General features: G+C 58.1%; 1 protein-coding gene across 2 annotated transcripts in view; it reads right to left on the bottom strand.

Moving 5' to 3' along the window:
• Positions 1-209: 209 nt before the first annotated feature.
• The window catches only part of MYH9 (myosin heavy chain 9), a 92,107-nt gene continuing 70,342 nt past the window's right edge, over positions 210-21,974 (bottom strand). For both annotated transcript variants that reach the window (XM_057743097.1, XM_057743098.1), the window contains 23 exons: positions 20,500-20,660; positions 19,520-19,628; positions 18,373-18,504; positions 17,748-17,954; positions 17,096-17,233; positions 16,323-16,446; positions 14,223-14,394; positions 13,209-13,421; positions 12,386-12,530; positions 10,936-11,142; positions 10,610-10,714; positions 10,215-10,367; positions 8,850-9,098; positions 7,540-7,752; positions 7,188-7,400; positions 6,727-6,888; positions 5,512-5,640; positions 4,577-4,665; positions 4,322-4,445; positions 3,808-4,016; positions 3,035-3,143; positions 2,754-2,926; positions 210-1,759 (listed from right to left, as the gene is read on the bottom strand). In XM_057743097.1, coding sequence (XP_057599080.1) covers positions 1,642-1,759; positions 2,754-2,926; positions 3,035-3,143; positions 3,808-4,016; positions 4,322-4,445; positions 4,577-4,665; positions 5,512-5,640; positions 6,727-6,888; positions 7,188-7,400; positions 7,540-7,752; positions 8,850-9,098; positions 10,215-10,367; positions 10,610-10,714; positions 10,936-11,142; positions 12,386-12,530; positions 13,209-13,421; positions 14,223-14,394; positions 16,323-16,446; positions 17,096-17,233; positions 17,748-17,954; positions 18,373-18,504; positions 19,520-19,628; positions 20,500-20,660 — 3,654 coding nt within the window. In that variant the 3' untranslated portion in view covers positions 210-1,641. The remainder of the gene's footprint in view (positions 1,760-2,753; positions 2,927-3,034; positions 3,144-3,807; positions 4,017-4,321; positions 4,446-4,576; positions 4,666-5,511; positions 5,641-6,726; positions 6,889-7,187; positions 7,401-7,539; positions 7,753-8,849; positions 9,099-10,214; positions 10,368-10,609; positions 10,715-10,935; positions 11,143-12,385; positions 12,531-13,208; positions 13,422-14,222; positions 14,395-16,322; positions 16,447-17,095; positions 17,234-17,747; positions 17,955-18,372; positions 18,505-19,519; positions 19,629-20,499; positions 20,661-21,974) is intronic.

Here is a 21,974-nt window from a genome sequence, read left to right as displayed (position 1 = left end):
TCCTTGAATCTGGCCAGCCTGCCTTTCTGCATGACGGCCATCCCCTACTGGAGCCTGTGCCCCAGCCGTGCTGCACTCCTGGAAGCGTCCAGAAATCGCACAAAGTAGGTGCCCGCTGCAGAAGCAAAGCACAGGGTCTTCCAGGTGGCCCAGATACAGTCCCTCCTGGGCCACCTGCTCTGGCGCACAGACACCCGCAGACACGTGGCTCATAGCACAAGGTTCTCTTTATTGTGACGCTCAGTGGGAAACATCTGTAAACCAGCTCACTGTAGTGGTGACAGCTGCAACCATGCTAAGGCACTTTCATTATATAAAAAAAGGGTGGGGGTGGGAGTTCTGTTCACTCCTTTGTGACAGCAACTGGGACCTGAATTCAGAGCTTTTTAGGCATATGTAGCTTTTATATACCTTCATGATTTCTTGAGAGTTTGTTTCCTTAAAAAAAAAAAATGCTTTCTTTGCCATAAGTAAGTCTAAATGCAGCATATACAAAACAGTTAGGAATACAGGGAAATTCAGCCACCAGTGTAGACCAGGATAGGACAAGCTACTCTCTTTTAGACGTGGTTCCAAAGGAAAGGCAGTGATAAAGACTTGGAATTTTACCATTTATTACAGCTAGAGGGAGAAGAGACAATTTTTTTTTTCTTTTAAAAATACCTGTGCAGACGGCAGAGTCTTGAATTATACTGAGTCAACGGTGCAGGTCAACTACCCTCGGGCCCCCGTCCTGGAGTAGGTTCGAGATCCCCTGGCCCTTTCCACTGCTCTGGCTGTCAGACTCAGGACAAGTCCCTTAACCGTTAAATATATTTGGTCCCCAAGAGTGTTGGGAGAGGCCACTGCTGGCCTTTCCAGCTTGGCCCCTAGGCCCTGTCTGCTTGGCCCAGCAGCCCCGCTGCGGCAGGGGTGGGCTCCCCTCGGCCCAGGAGGGAAAGGGGTCATCATTGCACTTGAGACATTTTAGAATCAGGAAGGCGACGGTGGCGCTGCCCAGCGGGGGTGGGGAGGAGTGCCCCTCCCTCCCCAGCGTCCTGTGCCCTGCACAGAGGTGGACCCCCCGGGCCTGCTCGTGCCAGGCCACCCAGAGCCCACGGGAGTGGGGGGCCAGTGGGGCAGAGGGCGTGAGGTCACCGCGTGTGATTGCCAACAGCAAAGAAGGGAGAGGGGAGAGCTGGTGGCGGAGGCGGGGGAAGGTGACAACTGTTCTAGGGCGTCGGGCTGGCAAAACTCCTTAGTCTGAAGAAAAATAGATGCGTAGAAAACGCTCTTGCCCATCCCCGGAGGCCTGCCCTCCTCACCTCACCATTTTGTGCTTTTGGGCAAGGGAGGGCAGGAAATCCTGCTGGTCGCTCTGTTCCCGGGCCAGGGCCCAGGACCCTGCCTCTTTGGTATCAGATTCGGGGCGGGGGTGGGGGGGGAGCAGGGGCTGCAGCAGAGGAAGCCAAACGCCCTCAAGGAGGCCTGGGTGGACGGGCGGGGAGGTGAGGCCTGAGGTCCCCTGGCCTGGGGGGACGAGGGGGTGGGGTCACGGTCACAGCGGTCCCCGGAGGGAGGAGGGGGTGCTGCGGGGGGCTGGGAAGGGGAGGCGGCGTCGGCGGCGGCGTCCGTCTCAGGCAGCAGGAGGAGAAGAGGTGGTTATTCGGCAGCTTTGGCCTCGGCCCCGTCGGCTTTGCCATCCACCTCCTCGTCCGAGCAGTCGCCGGTCCCTTTCCGGGCCATTCGGCGGGGCACGACAAACGGCAGGTCCCCACGCCTGGGGGCAGAGGCAGCGGTCAGCAGGGCCGGCCAGGCAGCGGCAGTACAGCTCATGCGTTTCAAAGCATCCTTAGAGGGAAACTAGCTCCTGACATCCCACAGGGAGGAGCAATGGGGGGGAGGGGCGCCTCTGGGGACACAGCCTCCAGGGGGGACAGGAGGGCTCACGCTAAGCAGGTACCGGAAGCGTCCCGCCTTCACCCAAAACACTAGCGAAAAATGATCAGGTGACGGGGGCTGATTAAAAGCGGGGCGGCACAAGAGCAGACTGCAGCCGCCTCTGCAGAACAACACCCTCGGGTCACACTTAGGACCAAACAGGCAAAACCAAGAGACACACGATGACTGTGTACAGCGTACAAAGACAGGCATCTCCTTCTGGTCCCTGGTAAAAAAAAAATCAACATCACGCACCAACTAGATTGTCTGCTCTTGCTGCTTTTATGCTTTAAAAAAACGATGACTGGGGAAAGGAAGTAAGCCGTGAGAGAATCTCAACCAAAAAGACCCTCTGCCTGAACCACTTCATGCTGCCTGAACATGATACTCCTTTTTCGAACCACCAAGCAGCCCTTTCGGTTTGCTCAGGGTTGGAAGATGCCCATCCTCACTCAGTACCTAAGCGGCGCCAGGGACCGGCCAGGTTGCCTCGAGCGACTTCTAGCTGACAAAACCTGAAAACGTTCTCATGGGGTTTAGGGCTGCGACACGAACAGACCTTTCAGGCAGGATGCGCATAAATCACCCGGAGGAGAGTTTATTTAAAAGGCCGGGTTACAGCCCAGGAGACAAGGAAACCAGGAAGGCTCTCTAGCCGGCAACGTCCCGGCATCACGGAGCGCTTACTCGCTGACACCTCGCTGAGAAGGGGGGGACCGAGTTTACAGGAGCCTCGTGTTCTGAATTCTGCCTTTCAGGACAAACGGGCTTTCTGAAGGAGAACGGATCGCGCGAAGGGGCGGGGCGGGGCGGGGCGGGCCGGCGGGGCTCACCTGAGCTTGTTCTTGAGGGAGCTGACCTCGCGGTTCATGGCATCCGCCGTCTCCGTGGCATCCTCCAGCTCGCGCTGCAGTTTCCGGCGGGAGGCGTTGGCCCGCTGGGCCTCCTCCTCGGCCTCCTCCAGCTGCCGCTTGAGCTGCTTCAGGCGGGTGGACGCCTTGTCCGCCTGCGGAGATGCACGGCCGGGGCCCCGGTCAGGACGCCGCGAGCCTGCGGCCCTCCCCGCCCGCCCTCAGCCGCCCGGGGGCCGGGCCCTGCTCCGCCGCCAGCACACCTGGTCCTTGTACTGCTCGGCGCTCCTCCGCTCGTCGTCCACCTGCAGCAGCACGTCCTTCAGTTTCTTCTCGGACCGACGCACCTGCTTGCAGGCCGCCTGGCGCTCCCTGCGAGGCACCAACACAGCGGCTCAGTGGGCCACCCTCCTTCGGAGGGTCTGGCCGACAAACCCACGAGCTGGCCCACCCGTTCCCAGGCCTCACTGGTACCTCCCCTGTAGGGAGGCCCTGATGCTAAGGTGGACTGTCTTTACTGAACGCGCTTACGAAGGCGCTGGGATTAGCTCCATTTCACAGATGAGGAAACTGAGGCTCAGGGGAAGGGAAGTGATACATATCAGAGCGCATATATAGAGCTAGGAAAAGGGGGACTTCCCTGGTGGTCCAGTGGTTAAAGACTCTACGCTTCCAATGCAAGGGGCCCAGGTTCAATCCCTGGTCTGGGAACTAAGATCCCACATGCCGCGCAGCGCAGCCAGAAAAAAAAAAAAAAGGCTGGGAAAAAGGAAGATTGACCCCCCACGACCCCCAGAGAAGTCTCAGTCTTGCTGAGCCCACAGATAGGGTGCCCAGGTGGGTGGGAACCCCATCTCTCCGGCTCAGCTCTCAGAGTCACCAGAGCCCCCAACTTTAGAAGTGGGTTGTGGGCTCCTATTCAAACTCCACAAACCACAGCGAAAGGCCCTAGGGAAAGGGGTGAGAGCCCTGCCAGGATGGGAGGGCACACAGAGGGGCCGGTGATGGTGACAGGCCATGGGTGAGGGGCACCCACTTGGTCTCGTTGTCCAGCTGCTCCTCCAGCTGTGCGATCTTGGCCTCGAGGGCGGTGATGGAGGCCTTGTACTTGGACTTGACAGTGCCCTCCATCTCCTGCAGCTTGACCTTGAGCTCCTTGTTCTGGCGCTCCATCTGCTGCCTCACGTTCTCGTTCTTCTGGGCGTGGCTGCGCTCTAGGTTCAGGTCGGTGTTGATCTGGTCGATCTGCAGGAAGGAGGGCTGGTGACCTCAAGGAAGGTGGGGACCCCGGCTGGGAGCAGTGGCGGGGGGGGGGGGGGGGGCAGCTGGGCCCTGCAGGGCCCCTGATCACCAGGCCCTCCTGGAATAGGGAGCTGCCCAACAGGAAGAGTCCAGAAGTGGCCCAACACCCGAGAGAGAGGAACTGAGGAGCCCATGCAGGTGCCAGGACGCTGTCCCCTAAGCATCAGGGGTTGGCTGCCTCTGCCACTGGGGAGGCCCGCTGGCTTCACCCCGGGGCCCCTGGTGTGGAGGGAGGCCCAGCCACCCACCTGCAGATTCGCCTTCTTCAGCCTGTCGTTCGCCAGCTCCGTGTTGCCCTGCTCCTCCTCCAGCTCCTCTTCCAGCTGTGCGATGCGGGCCTCCAGGCGCCGCTTCTCCTCCAAGGCCAGGGCGCTGGGGAGGGCGGGGAGAGGTGAGAGAGGCGGAACCAGAGTGGGCCACCCAACGCGCGCCTCCTCGCCCGGTGGAACACCCCACACCCGCCTCCTCGCCCAGTGGAACACACCACACGCGCCCCGGCTCACCCTTTGCCGCTGCTGTTGGCCATCTCGTCGGCCAGCTCGTCCCGCTCCTGCTGGGCCTGGCGCTTGGCGCGCTCGGCAGCTGCCAGCTCCTGCCACGGGAACCCGGAACGTGACCCGCCGGGGCCACCCTAGGCCTGACAGCCCCCCTCCTCCGTTCCCGGTACTCTGAGCGCCTGGCCTCCTCTTCTCAAACCCCTTCCCAGGCCTGCCTCCTCCCCAGAGCCTGTTCTCACGGAGCCCCCCTGAGGTCACAGCTTAGGCATCACAGGTTTACACAGCCCCCTTGTCTAAGTGCTAGGAACCAAGAGAGATGCTGGGGGTGTTTCAGTAAATAAGAAATCATCCTTGGCCTGATGGGATGCTGGTCCCTCTGCAGACAGGACAGACGTGAGTTAAGGCCAGAAACCCAGGGCTCTGAAAGCCAGTGGGGCAGATGGGCTTCACCCTGAGGGTGAGGTGGCTTCGCCAGAGACCCGCGTGTGCAGGAGGGCACACACAGCCCTGGATGCCTGGCCCAGCTAGGAGCAGAACTCGGTAGCCAACAGCCACTGCAGAAGACAGCCTAGAGCCTGGGGAATGCTTTCACAACCTGCCTCGTGTGAGGGACAAGGCCGCCGAGGGGACGCTCGGGGGCGGTAAGCCGCTGCGAGGGACCCCTCCTCGCCAGGCGTCAAGTCACAGCGGGCGGTGGTGGTTACCACAAAGCAAGGGAGCCGGCCCCAAAAGGTGACAACTGAATTCACACACACACGCTTTAATCCCATCAGGGAGCCTTGCTACTTAATGAAACCCTGCAGGGCATGCTCTCAGAAAGCAAGAACCACCCCCGCCCATTCCTGGAGCTTGGCCCGTTTCTCCAGGCCTGCCCGGGGCAGGGGGGTGGTGCCCAGGCAGGAGGGCGGAGGCCCTGAGCGCCCTGCTCCGGCGGGGCCCACCTCCTGCAGCTGGATCATCTCGGCCTCCATGCTCTTCAGCTTCTTCTCGTTCTCCTTGGCCTGCGCCAGGATCTCCTCGCGGGAGGCGCGCGTGTCCTCCAGCTCGCGCATGTAGTCCTTCATCTGGGCCTGGGGGCGGGGAGGACAGCCTTGGCGCCACCACCCCAGCCACTCCCGTGCACCCATTCTGCATCCCCCCACAGGGACACCCCACCAACAGGGACCGGCGGCTGGTCTCAGCCTGCGGCCACATCAACAAACATAGCTATAGACGGGCTGCAGAGCAAAGACAAAGCATCGCTTTACTCTATACGTTCTTACACTCTTGACCGTCAGGATTCACACCTGTGGTGGTGGTCGTCCCTGGGCCTGTTTAGTCCAGCTGAGCTTCTGTGTACCTTCTACCACTTCCTGTTGACTCAGATCCCGCGCTCTGGTACCATCCCCCATGCGCACCCCCTGCCCCAGGTCAGGGGTCACCTGCCAGGTTAGCCCCGACCACGTGGCATGACGTGCCCTTTGTTCTCCTGTGATTCACTTTGACGCTAACCTTGGTAAATAGCGTCTCTTTTTTCCTTTTGCAGATAAATCCCAAACTGGGGCTCCCCAAGCCAAAGGGTACAACCCTTGTTGGGCACAGCCAGGTGGTACCAGGTAGAATGGCCACCAGCAACGAGAGCCCCGATGCCCTACGAGCTCCCCAACAGCAGATGTTTACATCTGTCCTTATTGTTGCTGGCTTGCTGGGGATCATGTGGCATCTCAGAGCTGGTTTCCTGAACTTCTTACTCTTTCATTATGGGTGAGGCCAAGGATGCGACCTGTGCTCCTGGCTGCTTCTCTGAACCGTCAGCTCGGAACCTTCCATCACGGTCCATTAAGGCTGGACTGGGTCATGTCTGGTTTCTTCTAGAAGTCTGCCGCTACGTGACTAAGTGGCTGTAACGCCGTTGCATTTCTAGGTTTACACTTGTTTCTTTGTTTAATGTGCTCAGAGTCAGCGATCTTACTGCAAGTTTGCTTCTGAGTATTTTGTCTCCTCTCAGCCTGAGTGTCTACCTGTGACACGGAGCTAAGGGCACCCAAGACCTTCCTCAGGGAGGGCAAGGGGGCACTTCCCAGCATTCACCGGCCACCCCACTCGTGCCCCAGCCCCGTGCCGAGCCCAGCATGGCCGTGTGCAGCCAGATCCGGTTTGGTCTGGCCTGAGCTCACCTGCAGCTTCCGCAGCTGCTTGATGGCTTCGTCCCGGTTCTTGTTGGCCGAGTCGATGTGGGCCTCCAGGTCCTTCAGGTCCATCTCCAGCTTCTTCCGAGCAGCCACGGCTATCGAGCGCTGCTTCCTCTCATCCTCCAGCTCGGCCTCCATCTCCCGCACCTGGGGAGATGCCGACGGCTCAGGAGGCCGGATGTACCCACGGACCCTGCCTCAGTTCAGGGCCCAGGTGGGTCCGGTCCTGTGGCGTCCGTGGGCCCTCCAGGGTCAGTGAGGATTACTGACCATAAAGCCCTGGTAGAGGGGGTCACTGATCCCCAGGCAGAGGATTGGAACGTGAGGACGTGGAGGGCACAATCAGGGGACTCCCACCGTCCCGGCGGAGAAAGGAGAACAGAGCCCCCAGAACCCAGGGCTCCCTGCCCGCCTCTCCCCGGGGGGAGCGGGAGCGCCGTCCACACCTGTCTGACCAGCTGCTTCTTCTTCTCCTCGCTCTGCTCGTCGCGGCCCTGCAGGTCCCGCTCGAACTGGGCCTTCATGGCCTGCAGGTTCACCTCCAGCCGCAGCTTGGCGTCCTCGGTGGCCTGCAGCTCGTCCTCCAGCTCCTCGAGCTGGGTCTTCATCTCCTCCACCTGCTGCTCCAGGGCCCGCTTGGACTTCTCCAGCTCGTGGACCTGCCACCAAGGGGACCCGGTCAGGAGCAGAGGGTCGTGAGGTCCCCAGGCCCCCAGCCTCAGTGTCCGTGACACCCTAACCCTTCGCATCAGGAAGCCGTTCCCACCCCCCTTTCCCGCCGCAGGCTCGGAGACTCACGCTCTTGCCCACGTCGTCCTTGGAGCTCATGAGGTCCTCCATCTCCGCGCGGAACTGCTTGTTGAGCCGCTCCAGCTCTGCCTTCTGCTCCATGGCCTCCTCCAGCGCCCGGGCCAGAGACAGCGCCTTGGTCTCCTTCTCCCGGGCCTCCGCCTCCGCCCGGTCACGCTCCTCTGCATATTTGGCAGAGATGGTCTTCTCCTCGGCCAGGAGCTGGGAGACAGGCAGGCACCATGAGGCTCGAGCAGCGGGCTCTCAGAAAGAGCTCAGGGCTTGTGGCTTCCAGCAGGCAAAGCATCCGGCCCCAAACGCGCAGGGGCTGGGTCTCGGGGGGAGGAGGACCAAGGAGAGCAGCACAGGGTGCTGCCCCCAGGGGACCCGGCTGCTTCCGAAGGTGATGCGCTGTGCGGTGTGTGCTCGTAAGTGGACGAGGGCGGAGGTGGCCTCTGCCACCACGCGTTAGAGTCTGTGTAACTTTCATCACTTAGTAACCAAAGTTCTTTACGATATTCAGTGCCCCTTCCAGGAGAACCCACAGGAAGAGTTTCACCCTCGGGACCTGGAAAGGCCCTGGTTCTCCTGAATGACTGGTTGGTGTTTACCTTGAAAAGAATGTGAATCTGGCTGCTCGGAGGCCCGAATCCCATGGGTGGCCTCCTCCAAGGGTGCGAGGCATCTTTTCCCTGTGCTGGCCCACTCTGGCCGGATCATCTTATTTCCCCCCTTCCCTCCCCTCTGCCTCAGCGCCTCTTTATTCCATGCACTTATTTCTTAAATGGGCCAGATGGGAAACGCTTTACACGTTGCATAAATAGCTACATTAGCACAAAAGCAGCTGTAATGACAGCTGTGCTCCATACACCTCTATCCAGAAGAGGCGGTGGGCACCCTCAGCCCGTCTGACGACATCTGCTTTATTCCATTTTCTTATCCCACCCCACTGCCTGCACCTCCGTAAGCTGCCTCAGATCTCCTGGGATATGCAAAAGTCATGAACACATAAAGAAAAATTCTAAATAAGAGTAAAAGCGGCTCATGATAGAAAATTTGCAAAATGTAAGAAGAACCAAGAAAGGGGAAAGTCGCTCCCAAACCTCTCTTGTGAAGACACCCTGTTCCACGTGCTTTCTTTCCAGGCCCCTCAACGAGCTGGAATCCGGGAGGGCCCTCTGAGCACCTGCCCCTCAAGGCCTCCTCCCGAGCTGGGTGATGGTGACCCCGGGCCGGGGTGACGGACACCGGCCCCGGCCCGAGGCAGGGTGTCTGCTGAGGGGAGGACACGAGGAGGCGGCAGCACCGCCGGCACCCACCTGATCGAACTTCTTCTGCTTCTTCTCCAGGTTGGAGACGCTCTGCCGCTGGTGGTCCAGGTCCACGAGCAGGTCGTCCAGCTCCTGCTGCAGCCGCGTCTTGGTCTTCTCCAGCTTGTCGTAGGCGGCCACCTTCTCCTCGTAGCGCTGGTTCAGCCCCTCCAGGTCCTTCTGGAGCTTCCTCTTGGCCTCCTCGGCCGTCTCCAGGCACCCCACACCGTCCTCCATCTTCTTCCTCATGTCGGTGACCTGGGCGGGAGCAAGGGGTAAGGAGGCACCCAGCAGGGCACCTGCTCAGGTAACGCACCCGCACCTGGGACAGCTGGGAGCTGGCCTGCCACCCACGGGCGGAGGAACAGGGTGCCAACCCCGTTACGGAGACGGCGCCCCCAACCACTTCCCTCTTCCTTTGGGGCCAGAGAAACGGAGTTTCTGCAGAGAGCAGCTGCCTGGAGCATGCAGCCAGGGGAGGTGGACACCACAGGTCAGCTTGGGAAGGTGTCTCCATCGTGACCTGCACCAGCCGCTTGTACCAAGACCGAGGCCCATAGCGGGGAGCCTCCTCCCCTCCCCTCCCCCAGGCAGCACCCTGGAGCCCCCTGCCTGCCCGCGTCCATCCCGCAGCCCCCTCCTCGCACCTGGACACACAGCTGCCACCACACGCACACGCTCCCTACCCCCACCCAGGTGTGGAACTGACCCTGCGCCCTCCCCGACCTGGAGCAGATCTTCTGGCACGTTTAAGTCCTAAGACAGGATCCAGAAGAGGGCTCTTGGTTTATCTTTGGCCCCAGACCCTTTCAGAGTCTAGAGAAGACAATGGTCTCCTTCTCATAACGATATTATAACATGCATAAAGCAAAATACGTAAGATTACCAAGAAACCGATATAGAAAAGTGCGGTTGTTGGGTATTTTTTAAGACTGCGGTTCAGTAACCCTCGTGCTTCTTTATTAGCACAGCAGGTGGTAGGCTCCTGAGCAGCGAGGAGCACAGTGACCTTCCCAAGGCCCCACCGCAATGACTGGTGGTTTCTACTCAACAGGCCACAGGTGTCGCGACAGCCACAGCCCGTTGCTTACATTCATGATGGAGAGAATGCTGAACACCAGCTGCAGCTTGGCAAAATGAAGATGTGCGTCTCTTCCGCCCAAGTTCACGGATACCCTGGGGACCCCAGGCATCAAGCCCTGGTCTGGGGAGGGCAGGAGCTTTCCCGAGGGAGGGCATCCAGCTCGAGGAGGACTGGGCAGACCCAGCGGCAGGGCTGTGCCTCCGGGTCCAGAGGGTGCCCCGCCGGAAGTCCCCAGCCTGCGGGCTCCGACCACAGTTCCCCGGGGCGCTGGGGTGCAGCCAGCTCCGAACCTGGGCGTGCAGTGTGGCGATCTGCTTCTCAAGGTTCCGCTTGGCCTCCTCCTCCTCCTCCAGCTGCTCCTTCAAGGAGTTCTTCTCATCCTCCACCTGCTTCAGCTTGGTGCTCAGACTCAGCTTCTGCCGGTTCTCCTCCTGCAGCAGCTCCTACTCAGAGAAAAAAGGAGGGGCAGGGGCTCAGGACCCGCAGCGTCAGGGCCTCGTGGTCCCCACACCCTTGGTGGAAGAGAGGGGCGGTCCCTCAGATCCAGGGGGCAGCCGGCAAAGACCTGGGGGGAGCCGGGAGGACCCGGAGAGCCCACGAACTCAGGGGAGGATGCTCTGTGACGAAGACCCAGAGGCCTGGCAGCTAATGCCACGTGGGCTCAGGGACCAGTCGCCGCCCTTACCTGCGTGTCCTGCAGCTGGGACTCCAGAGTGGATAAGTCCTTGGTGAGCTTGCTGGACTTGCTGTCCGACTGGGTGAGAAGACCCGTCACATTGTCCAGCTCGACCTGTGCATGGACAGGAGACAAAGCCCCGTGAGCTTGACCACGACTGCCCGGGCCCCACCTTGGCTCTCTCGGCCACATGGGACCTGAGTCACAGGCTGAATCCTGGAGGCCTCACGGATGAGCCAGGTTGCAGAGAGAGAGAGAGAGAGAGAGAGAGAGAGAGGGGAGCAGGAGCCCTGGCGACGGGGGCCAGGACCCAGGCAGTCCAGCAGAGGCCTCACCTGCAGCTTGGAGACTCTGTCGGCCAGCTCCGTGCGCACGCGCTCTCCCTCGGTGAACTTGACCTGCAGCTCCTGCAGCTGGGCCTCCACCTTCTTGCGCTTGTGCTCGGAGTCCCCCTTGCCCTGCAGCAGCACCTTCACCTCGTTGGCCAGCTCCCCTCGCTCGTTCTCCAGGGTCTGCTTGGTCTTCTCGAGATTGGCTTTCACCTGGTGGGGAGAAAAGTGAAGATGTGAAAGGGGGCAACTGTGACGCTAGGCTGGTCTTTCTAACATCATTGAAGAGCCAGCAGATCCAAACCCAGAATCTGCTGCCTTTGCAGCAAAAACGACCCTGAGCAAGTCCAGGGGCTGATGAGCTGCCCAAGGCCCTGGATTCGGAAGGCTCAGGCCTGATGTAAACTCAGCTCCCAGCTGGGGCGGGACACCCAGCACGTGGCCTCACCTCTGAGGGCTGAAGCTTCCCCAGCAATTAAACCGTCCCCGCCTGGCCTCACGCACAGGGTGCAGGGAGCATCCAAGGGCGAGACCTCGTCATTACTGATGTTAAGATTATAGCGATATTATTATAGGATGAGGGAAATTATAATTGTTCATAGTTAGACTCTTGGAAATTTGATGTTCAAAGTAACACTGTGATGTTCTTCCAAAAAACATAAAAGCCTAGTCTACAGAACAAACACAACAATCTCAATCCAGTCTGCACTGAGCCAGCCATACCATCACGGGCAAGTTCAAGAGTAAACCGGACCCAGCGTGAATGCAGAAGCACTTTGGGTGAAAACAGCTAAAGGACAAGGAAGGCTTCAACCTGCCCAGAAGCAGGTGGAAATCAAAGGGAAACAGATGAACGAGGCACATATCTGAGAATATTGTACAGATGGCCACGTAGGAGAGCCTCTGCCTTCTCGGGCTGCCCCCAAGGGTGGCCATGAGCTGGAAACCACAGAAAGCAGGACTGGTCCTGTTCAGGAACTGCCAGGCCACAGCTGCCTGGCTAAGAAACCAGCTGGGGTCAACATCCCCAGGGTTCTTCCATGAAGACTCCAGCTGACCACCTGTTGGGGGTGTTCTAGAGAAGTGCCGGACTTCAGAGAAGGGAGCCAACGGCCCTCTGAAACTCAGTTTCAGAGTCTCTCCAGTTCCATGGAACTTTCTGGTCTGGCAGGTTGATGAACAGAATAATAATGATATTAAGAATAAATAATTCTTGAGTAACTTACCGAGCTCTTACTGTCTAAGCGCCTCACGTGTTACCAACTCCAACTCTCACATAATTGTATGAGATGGGCTATCATTAGCCTCCCTGACAGATGGGGAAACTGAGGCACAGAGGGACCTATGCCCCTAAGTCGCACAGCTGCTAAGGGCTGGAGTCTGGACCTCAGGAGGCCCCGCCCCACCGCCCACAGTGCAAAGCCTCGCGCAGCCAGTCCCAGGGAGGCTCGCGCACCCGCTTCGTCTGCTCCAGCTGCTCCGCCAGCTCCTCCACGGCCTGCGAGTGCTTCTGTCTCATCTCCTGGATCTGGGCCTCGTGGGTCTTGGCCTCCTCCTCAAGGGTCTTCTTCAGGATGTTCACTTCCTGCTCACGTTTGGACCTGGACAGAGAAACACCCTCAGGAGGGAGGCCAGGGATCCCAGGAGCGATGCTGCCCTGGGGCTCCTCTGTGGTAGCAGAGCGCGCCTGGCGAGGGGCACTGGCCACCCCGGGCAGCTTTCTGCCCGCTGGCCTCCAGCCTCGGCCATCCATCCGACAGCCCAGGCTCACAGACCCGCTTTATTTACTTATTTATTTTAATGTAATGTAGGCCTTTGATGTAAGGAATTGGATTTCATTCTAAATACGGGGAGCCAGGAGTGATTTATAAGCATATTTTCTTTCTTTTTCTTTTTCTTTTTTTTTGGGGGGGGGCCATCATCCCACATGCGGGATCTTAGTTTCCCCCCTGGGGATTGAACCTGTGCCCCTTGCAGTGGAAGCATGGAGTCCTAACCACTGGACCATCAGGGAATTTCCCACAGACACACTTTGAAGAGGCTTCTGTAGCCTTTCGGCTTTAAAGCCCACCGCTACCTCACCCTAACTCCAAGCCAAGTGCTTCAACTCTAGGGAGAAGCTGCAGAGGAACTATCAGCTTCCGAGCTTCTGCTCCATCCCAGTAGGCCACTGTGTGTGTGTAGAGGCCTGGGGTCCACCCCTCCCAGGCCACAGCCTCCCTTTCTCTGCACCAACGCCCCCGTCCTCAGGGACTGGGCCAGCCGGCCCCAAGGCACACCTGAGCTCCTGCTGGGCAGCTGTGGAATCCAGCGTGTCCTCCAACTCTGTTTTCAGAGCCTCCAGCTCTTCCCCGAGGTCCCGTTTCTGCTTCTCAGCCTTATTCCTAGCAGCACGCTCAGACTCCAGGTCTTCTTGGAGTTCAGAAATCTGAGATTCCAGCTCCCGGATCTTCTTTAGGGCCATGTTCTTCTGGGCAGCTTCTTCTTCCACTCTGCCAAAGAGAGTAACCACATCAGGATGAGGTCATCATCACCTTCAGAGAGCAGAGTCTGCAGAAAAGGCTTTAGAAAGGTGCAGCCAAAGCTGCTTCTGGCAGTCAAAATCATGACACTTAGGAGCTCTTCTCAGCAAAAACATCTGAGGCATTAGGAAGACTTAAGGGCTATTGCATTTTCAGGATTCAAAAACCTCACAGAGGAATCATTTCATTTTCCAAATTAAGATTCAGTGTTTTAAACATTAAAAACATTTTGAAATGTTAAATGAAATAAAAAAGAAATAAAATGCTACAGTCCATAATTACAGCAACTAAGTAAAAATATAAATGTGCTCTGGACTCTGGGTAATAATGATGTGTCAGTGCGGGTTCATGAATTGTAACAAATGTTTCACTCTTGTAGGGGAGGTTGCTAATGGGGGAGGCTGTTCATGTGGGGACTTGGGAATTCGCTGTAACTTCTGCTCAATTTTGTTATGAATCTAAAAATGCCTGAAAAAATAAAATCTATTTTTAAAAAGCCTGCCTATAGCCATGAAATTTTAAAAAGTAAAACAAAGGAAAGAATTGCTTGGATGACTAGGGTTGTAGATGACTTTTGGGGGGATTACAAATGACAAATAAGCCTTAGACTGCACTTTTAGTGAATAGGAAATGGTTTGTCTTTAATTGGCTTCCAAGACAACAGCAGAGTGTGTGCCCATAGTTCACTGATGTACCGAGAACCACAGCAGGAAGCCCGCTGAGAGCACGGGCACTGGCCACCCGGCCCAGAGCGGATACTCTGACCCTCACCTGGCCAGGGCAGCCTGGAGTTCCTCCTCTTTTTTGGCCAGCTGCATCTTGAGCTCAGCAATCTGAGCCTGCAGCTCAGCAATCTGGTCATTGAGGTCCGTGGAGTCCCCCTCCAGCTTCCGGCGGGTCTTCTCCAGTTCCTGGCGCTGCTTCTCCTCTCTTCGCAGGCGCTCTGAGAAGGAAGAATGGAGAGATGCCAACAGAGCCCTCAGTGGCTACAGATTTCTCTGTCTTTGTCTTCAAATCTTACATAAAACGCCAACTATTTGTTACAAAACATATGTGAGGTTTAAGTGGTCATGATTCACAGACACTCACACCCAACTCCTGCATGAAGAGAAAGAACGTCACCATAAGCTGCCGCGTCCTTGTCCAACCCCACCTGCTGACCCTTCCTGCCAGGGGAACTACTCCCCCAAAGTCTGTATTTACAGTTCCCTCGTCTCCCTTCGAGACTGTACCACGGCTGCCTCCCTAACCATTATAATGTTTAGCTTTGCACGAATCTGAACTTACATAAGGGATCTGTCGTGCATGAATTCTATGGAGACAGTACAGTGGGGCCAGAGTCCAGTGGGCTTTACAACTCCTGTTATGACGTCACCTAGGTGATGGCCTTCCCTTTCTGTGCCTCATCTGAACAGTAAGGCTATAAGACAAGCTAATTCATTAGGCTCTTGGGAGGCTCAAATGCGTTGGTATCTAAAAGCACCTGGAACCGTGCCTGCCTCGAGTGTGCTCCATAAGGGCTGGTGGCTCTTATTCCTCGTCGTACCGCCGTCTCTCAACATTATCATCTTGAGACGTAGCAACTTAAGTGTCACCGCAATTGATCGATTGGGACATCTGACTGTGCATTCCACCATGTGAACACACCACAACTTATCTGCCTCTCCTACAGCTGATGGGCACTTGTGTTGTGTGTGTTGTGTGCCCTCCTGAGCAACGACGCTGTGAGCGTTCTTGCCCGTGACTCCCTGCGCACGTGGACAAGAGGGATGGGTTGCAGGCAAAGCTTCAACCTCACTGGGCACTTGCAGATTGTTCCCCGAAACTGTCTCTCAATTTATACTCCCACCGGCAGCGTGTGTGTGTTCTGACTGTTCCACAACGTTGACAATACTGGGTAGTATCAAACTTTCATGCCTGCCAATCCAGCGGGCATGCGGCTCCAAGACTTCCTGGATGATGGAGTCTTTCAGAGTATTCCCAGGTGAAGAGATCTCTGTGTCAGGACCTCTCTTCCCCTTGATGGCCTGAACACCTTAACCCTGGAGGGGCCGTGAAACCAAGCTGGGAAAATTCTCCCAGCGGCCGGCCAGGATGGTTTCAGTCCTACGTGCACTGGGCACTGACAACTGTCCTGGGCCCCAGGCTGCCCCGTGTCTCCACAGACGAAGCAGTGGTTTCTGGCTTGAGCTCAGGGCCTTCAGTGGCCTGGGCTCCCCCATCCCCGTGGTCCACTCCTCTCAAAGGGCAGGGGGACAAGGGGTCCCCAGACAGCACAGACCTGGGCCTGTGCCGTCCTCGTAGCCACCACAGATCCCAGGACACAGGGAGACGGAGGCACAATTGTCTCCCTGCCCCACGTGAAGCGATGGCCTCTCGCGATACCTGCCCGGCATCTCACAGTGCACACGGCGTGTCCATGCGCGTTATATTTAGGTAAGTCGTCACACTCACCCTTTTGCTGTGTCCCCTTAGACGGAAGAGAAACTCAAGCTCACAGAGATTAACAGGTACAAGATGACACAGCTAGTAAGTGGCAGAGCCACGGCCAAACCTAGAACCTCCTAGGAAGCCTCAGAAGTTTGTGAAACGCACGGTGCGTGACAACAGAGAGACGCCAGAGCTCAACTCTCAGCACTCGTCACTTGGGCAGAACATCCCTCCCCAACCAGTGCCTGGAGGCCCAGAGTCCACAGGGAGCGGGCACTGATCCCCAGGTCTCGAGGGCAGTGGCCAGATGCAGGAGCAGAGCGAGCCGCAGACCCGCCCGGCACTCCAGCTCCCGGCAGCGAGGCCCAGGCTGGCCCCCAAGCGGCGGAGGCCGCGGCGCAGGCCGGGTGATCCCGAGTCCGACCGATCCTGCCACCTTACCCTCCAGGTCAGTGATCATTGCCTCGTGCTTGTTCTTGAGCTTGGCCAGGCTCTTGGATTTCTCCTCCTCTTCCATGAGGTTGGTGGTGAACTCGGCTATTCTGTCTTCCAGCAGCTTCTTCTCCTGGGGGGTGAGGGTGGGTCAGAGCTTAAAGTTAGTTGAGCACAGAACACGTCAATTCTGCTCAAGGCACGACTCACCCAGACATTGAGAACCGAATGGCGGCGAAGGGTCTTAAACACCTGGTCCAGTTCATTAGGATTTCCTAGATCAACGGGGTCATTTTGAAAGGTCTCTAGCTCCCCTGAAATAGCTGGGTAAGCTTCCCTGGGGCCCATAAATGGGGTGTCCAAGCCCTTCCTGGGCCTGTGGTGCCCCTTTCTGCTCAGGTAAGAGGGGCTGCCAGGTGATGGCGTGTGTGGGGGAGGAAATTCGGGGCAGGCGGGATGGTGCCGCCTTCTCCACGCCTGTGACCCCACCCTTCCTCATGCCCCTGCTCTTCTCACTTTCTGCTTCGTGTGGCCACCACTGGAGTCCTCGTCCCACAGCAGTGACCGCACAGCCAGTGTTTAGCTCCCCGCCTCACAGGGTCCCAGGCAGCCATCCTGCCCTGTCAGCCTGCCCATCCCCACCCTCTGGAGATGGCGGTCGGCGTCCTGACCTTGTCCCCCCTCCTCTAAGTTGATTCTCAGCTGTCATCTGTCACCGGGCAGATGCTGACGGGGACCCAGCCGCTCGCCCCTGCACACTGTGGCCTGGCCACCGGCCTCACCTTGGCCAGCTTGCAGTTCTGGTCCTCCATGATGATCTGGTCCTCTTCCAGCTTCTTCAGCTTAGCCTCGGTGGTCACCTTCTCCAGCTGCAGCTTCTGCCGGGCACTCTCCTCCTCCTCCAGCTGCTCCTCCAGTTCCTACCGTGAAACCAGAGCAACTGTGAGCAGCTGGGATGGGTTTAAATACGTGACCCCAGGTGTGGGGTCATGTATTTAAAACTGGGGTTCGGGGACAAGAACCCCAATGCAATCGCGGGGTCACGTGGTCCGAAGGGCCTCCTTTAGCGTGCATCCCACCCTCCGCTCCTCAGACCAGCCAGAGCAAGGGCCGGGGAGGGGGATTAAGTTGGTTTCGATGCTCAGCAGGGCAGCGCTCACGGGCACTTGACAAACGTGTCAGAAATAACCACCCAGGGACTTCCCTGGCGGTCCAGTGGTTAGGACTCTGCGTTCTCACTGCCGAGGGCCCGGGTTCAATTCCTGGTTGGGGAGCTAAGGTCCCAGACGCCTCGCGGTGCAGACAAAAAAAAAAAAAAAAAAAACCGCCCAAAAGGGAACACCTCCCCAGGGCTGCCCCAGGACAAAGGCTGTCCTCCCACGGCGCGGGTGCCCCGCCACCCACGCCGGGCCCGGCCCTGCCCCCCTCAGGCACCTGGATATTCTGCTGCATCTTCTTCTTCTCGGCCTGCAGGTGCTGGCAGCGCTCCTCCTCCTCCTCCACCCTGGCCTCCAGGTCATGGCAGATCTCTTCCAACTCCTGCTTCTTGGCAGTCAGGCGGGCCCGCAGCTCCTCGGCCTCGGCGCACAGTTCCGTTTCCGCCTGCAGCTGCTCCTGCAGCTGCAACTTCTCGGCCACAAGCTGTGAGAACATGTGGGAACCATGAGCCCGCACGGCCGCCTCGGGCCACCTGTTCCCATAGGAGAGCTGGGCTCCAGCGTGGGCTCCTGCACAGAGAGCCTGGCTGACGAGAGCAGCTTCCATCTCAGGATGCTCTTAAGCTACCAGGCACGTCTAAACATCACGTCCTGCATCCCTCACCCCCACTCCATGAGCTGTACACCAAGATCCCGAGTAAACAGGCTCAGAGAGGCGCTGGGCCTCGAACTCAACACTCATGAGCGTTCCATCCCCTGGGGCAGCCTCCCTACATCACAGAAACCCGGAACACGGTCTGCAGAGAAATTAACCACCGGATTTCCTTAACGGCCCAGCATGCTTCACCCACTGGTGACCAGCAGGTGGCAGCACGACCTGGGCAGAGCCGGCAGACACCCACCTGTGACTGGAGGGTCTCCATCTCCGAGAGCCTGTTCTCAGCCGCCAGCTGCTTCTCCCGCACCTTCACCAGCTCCTCTTCCTTGGCCATCATCTCCTCCTCCTGCCGGCTCACCTGCAGCAGCGGCTTGACCTAGGAGAGGAGATTAAGGAGGAAACATGCTCAGGGGAAGAGGCCTGTTCAGCCCGAGAGCCGTGGGGCTTTCCCCTCACCTGTGGATACGACAAGCTCACGAGAGCAGGAGCAGATAGGATGCTGGGCGGAGGAGGTAGAAATGGGTACAGTCTTTCTGGAAATCAATTTGGTGCTGTGCACCATAGGCCTCTGACCCGCTAATGACATTTCAGGGAAAATACCCCTATATGTACATGAAGACTTTCAGAACAGCACTGTTTATAACAGTGAAAAGTTAGGAGAAAGATAAACACCCAGTGCTGGAAAAGTAGACCGATAAATTATAAAACATCTCTAGGGAACAGTATGCCGACTTTTTAAAAATGATGCTTACAAAGGAATTTTAAATGCAAAATACAAGATTGTTTACATAAGTCAAAGTTCAGCTCTGTAAGAATGTGTGTGGTTTACACAGCAGAGATTTACCGAGAGTGTAAAAAAAAAAACAAAAACAGCAGAATAAATATTGAAACATCTCTTCAATATTGATGTTGGCTCAGGGTTGAAGAGATTATAGGTGAATTTGTATTTTCCTGTTTACCCTTTCAGTCTAACTTTTTGCAGTTACCACAAATTACTTATCATAAACAAAAGCAGCCTGACCAACTTTAATAATAACGTTAGAGACTCTTGTACAGGCTAAGGACGACCCGTCTAGTCAGGTGCAGATTCTGACCTTCCTGAGGCTTCTGGGGGGGGCGGGGGCGGGGCAGTGGTGGGCCGGCTGGGCCCTGACATCCCGGGAGCTGCCCTTGGAGCCGCCCTCGCCCAGCCCGACAGCACCGTGGCCGTCCACGCCGGACACACGCCCCGGCTCACACCCCTCTAGACCCCCTGGGCAGGATCACCCCAGGCTCGTGTGCGGGGCCCAGGATGCAAAGGCAAAGTGCCAACCCCGGGGCCTGAGCCCCGCATGAGGCCAGCAGGAGGCCTGCTGGTCCCCTGGGTCACACGGAGGCCCGTCCAGACCCACCTTGGTGAAGAGTCGCCACCACTGCCAGTTGCGCAGCTTGAGGTAGGCGGCGCAGTTCCTCTGCAGGACCTTCATGGCCGTCAGCTGCTGCTGCCGCTTGGCGAAGGCCCTGTGGGACGAGGATGGTCAGCCCCTCCAGGCGGGGGACAGCAGACCTCCCTCCCGGTCGTCCTGACCTTGCTCCCAGAGGCTCTTCCAGAGGGACCAACCCCTGCCGGGGGCACCTCAAGACAGATTTGCAGGGAAGGAGACCAGCCTGGGGCTGAGTCCTGCGGGTGACCTCGCAGAGGGTACCTGGGGGGGCCAAGGTCACAACAACCCTCCTTCACTCGGGGGCAAGTGAGGTCACTACAGATCCAAGTCCAGTGTGAGCCCTGGTCATTAAGTCCACCTATGGACGGCAGCTCCTCACCCTCATGCTACCCACAATCTTGGGGCTTTGGTTTAGCCGGAGACTGTCAGTAGCTGATGTCTTGCAAAGGTCCATTTGTCCAAACACCATACACTCACGCTGCATCCCCCAGCGCTCAGAGCTCAGGCCAAACGGACACCCCCGAGCACAGACACAGAGGGGCTCAGGGGACAGATGTGCAGCTGCCCCGCCCACTGTCCTGCAGCAGCTCAGCCCCTGACCCCACAGGAGCTGCTCGGGATTCAAGGACAGCCACCTGCCCTGGGAGCACGGGGGCCTCTGGGGACAGCCGGCTTAGGTGTCATCCCTACATGAGGGCCATGGTGAGGAAGAGCGGTGGCAGGAGCTTTCCTGGCAGCAAATCTGAGCACAGTCACCCCTCCCACTTAACACCTCAGGCAGAAATCCAGGAAGCAGGGGGCAGGGAAAGCCACGTGGGCCTCCCTGGGCGACACCTGACTGGCATTAGGGCACCCAGGCCCCTGCTTCCTCAGTGCCCTGGGCTGCAGGCGAGCTGGGGGGCCCAAGCATGTGGCGGGGTAGGCAGGGTGGGCGTTCCGGGACGCACTTTCTGGCCAGGTAGCCCCTGCAGCAGGCCTGGAAGCCAATGATGACGTCCGTGATCTTCAGGTCCCGCTCCTCCTCCAGGTGGGCCAGCACGCCGGCCCGGAAGAAGACCTTGCTCTGGCCGATGCGGTACAGGTTGCTGTCGAGCTCCAGGGCTTTGATCTAGTGGAGGAGAGCCGGCTGCTTACCCCGTGCCACCCCCGCCACCATGGAGCCCTGGAGCAAGACCTTGAGCTGGGATCAGTCCTGCTGCTCCGCAGGCAGCCTTCTCCAGGTGCAGGGAAAGCGGGGCTGGGGGGACCCTGGGGAGCGGGCAGGTGGGGGCAGCACGGGGCAGGTAATGAGTCAGACTTGGAGAGAAACCCAGAACCTCGGCCCTGAAGGGACCCTGTAGGTCTCCTCTTTCTTCTCTGCTCTGCCCCCCACACCCCCAACCGCCCGCAGTCACGCTCTACAAGTGCCCGGTCAGGTCACCCTCCAAGCAGAGGTGGCCAAGCACCACTGTTTTGTCCAAGCCCAGCTCGGACTCCATCCAGCTCAGGCCAGGATCAAATACGAATTAGGTGACCCTAGGCCTTAACCTCTGTGAGCCCACATTTCCTCAGCTGTAAAATGGGACTCATGAGTTCTTTAATTAAAAGAAAAGTTAACAAACAAAGCAATTAATAGTGCCTCCTTCCTAGGAGAGCCAAGAGAACGCACAGAAAGCGCTGAGCACAGGGTCAAGCATGTGACCAGTGCTGAATGAACTTTAGCCGTCGTTACCATCACTGGGCTGTTTCAGTACAGTAACAAGCCTCTCTTATTAAGCCCACTGGCAAGGGTCTGTCTGTCCATCTGTCTGCCTGGGAGAGAAGGGATTTTTTTTTTTTTTTTTTTTTTCTTTTTTGGCACACGGGCTTAGTTGCTCCGCGGCATATGGGATCTTCCTGGAGCTGGGATCGAACCCATGACCTCTGCATTGGCAGGCGGATTCTTAACCACTGCGCCACCTAGGAAGCCCGAGAGAAGGGATTTAGAACAGACTCCAAGAGGCAGAGCCTTGAATAGGGTAAGTGGGATCCGGGGGCCTCGGTACCCACGAACGGCCCAGGCAGGCCCAGAAGAGGTCCCCGTGAAAAGGCTCCACCCAGGGCAGGTGGAGCCATGATGGGCATACCCCCTCCCCCAGCCCCCTGCCGTGTGCCCCACCTCCCTCCCGGCATAAAGGGCCCGGGATGCCCATCTTCCCTGCAGAGCTGGATGGAGGGGACCTGAAAAGGGGACACCCCTCACTGACCAGCAGCTGAGTCTCCGGAGCAAGGGTGGCCCAGGCACGAGCTGGAGGCACACCCTCCATCCTTCAGGCCGCCTTTCTGCCCAGTGACAAGCATCAGAGAGCAGGGAGCTGTATCTTCTCCCTCCTTTTCTAGCCTCCGTCTCCCTGTCCCTTAATGCACTGCTCTGCACAGAGCAGGTGTTGAATTTTTCTTCCCT

The sequence above is a fragment of the Hippopotamus amphibius genome, chromosome 7 (assembly GCF_030028045.1).
Source record: "Hippopotamus amphibius kiboko isolate mHipAmp2 chromosome 7, mHipAmp2.hap2, whole genome shotgun sequence".
NCBI classification, from domain to species: Eukaryota; Metazoa; Chordata; class Mammalia; order Artiodactyla; family Hippopotamidae; genus Hippopotamus; species Hippopotamus amphibius.
Note: the sequence above shows the minus strand (reverse complement) of the source record. Positions and strands in the feature narration are given on the sequence as shown.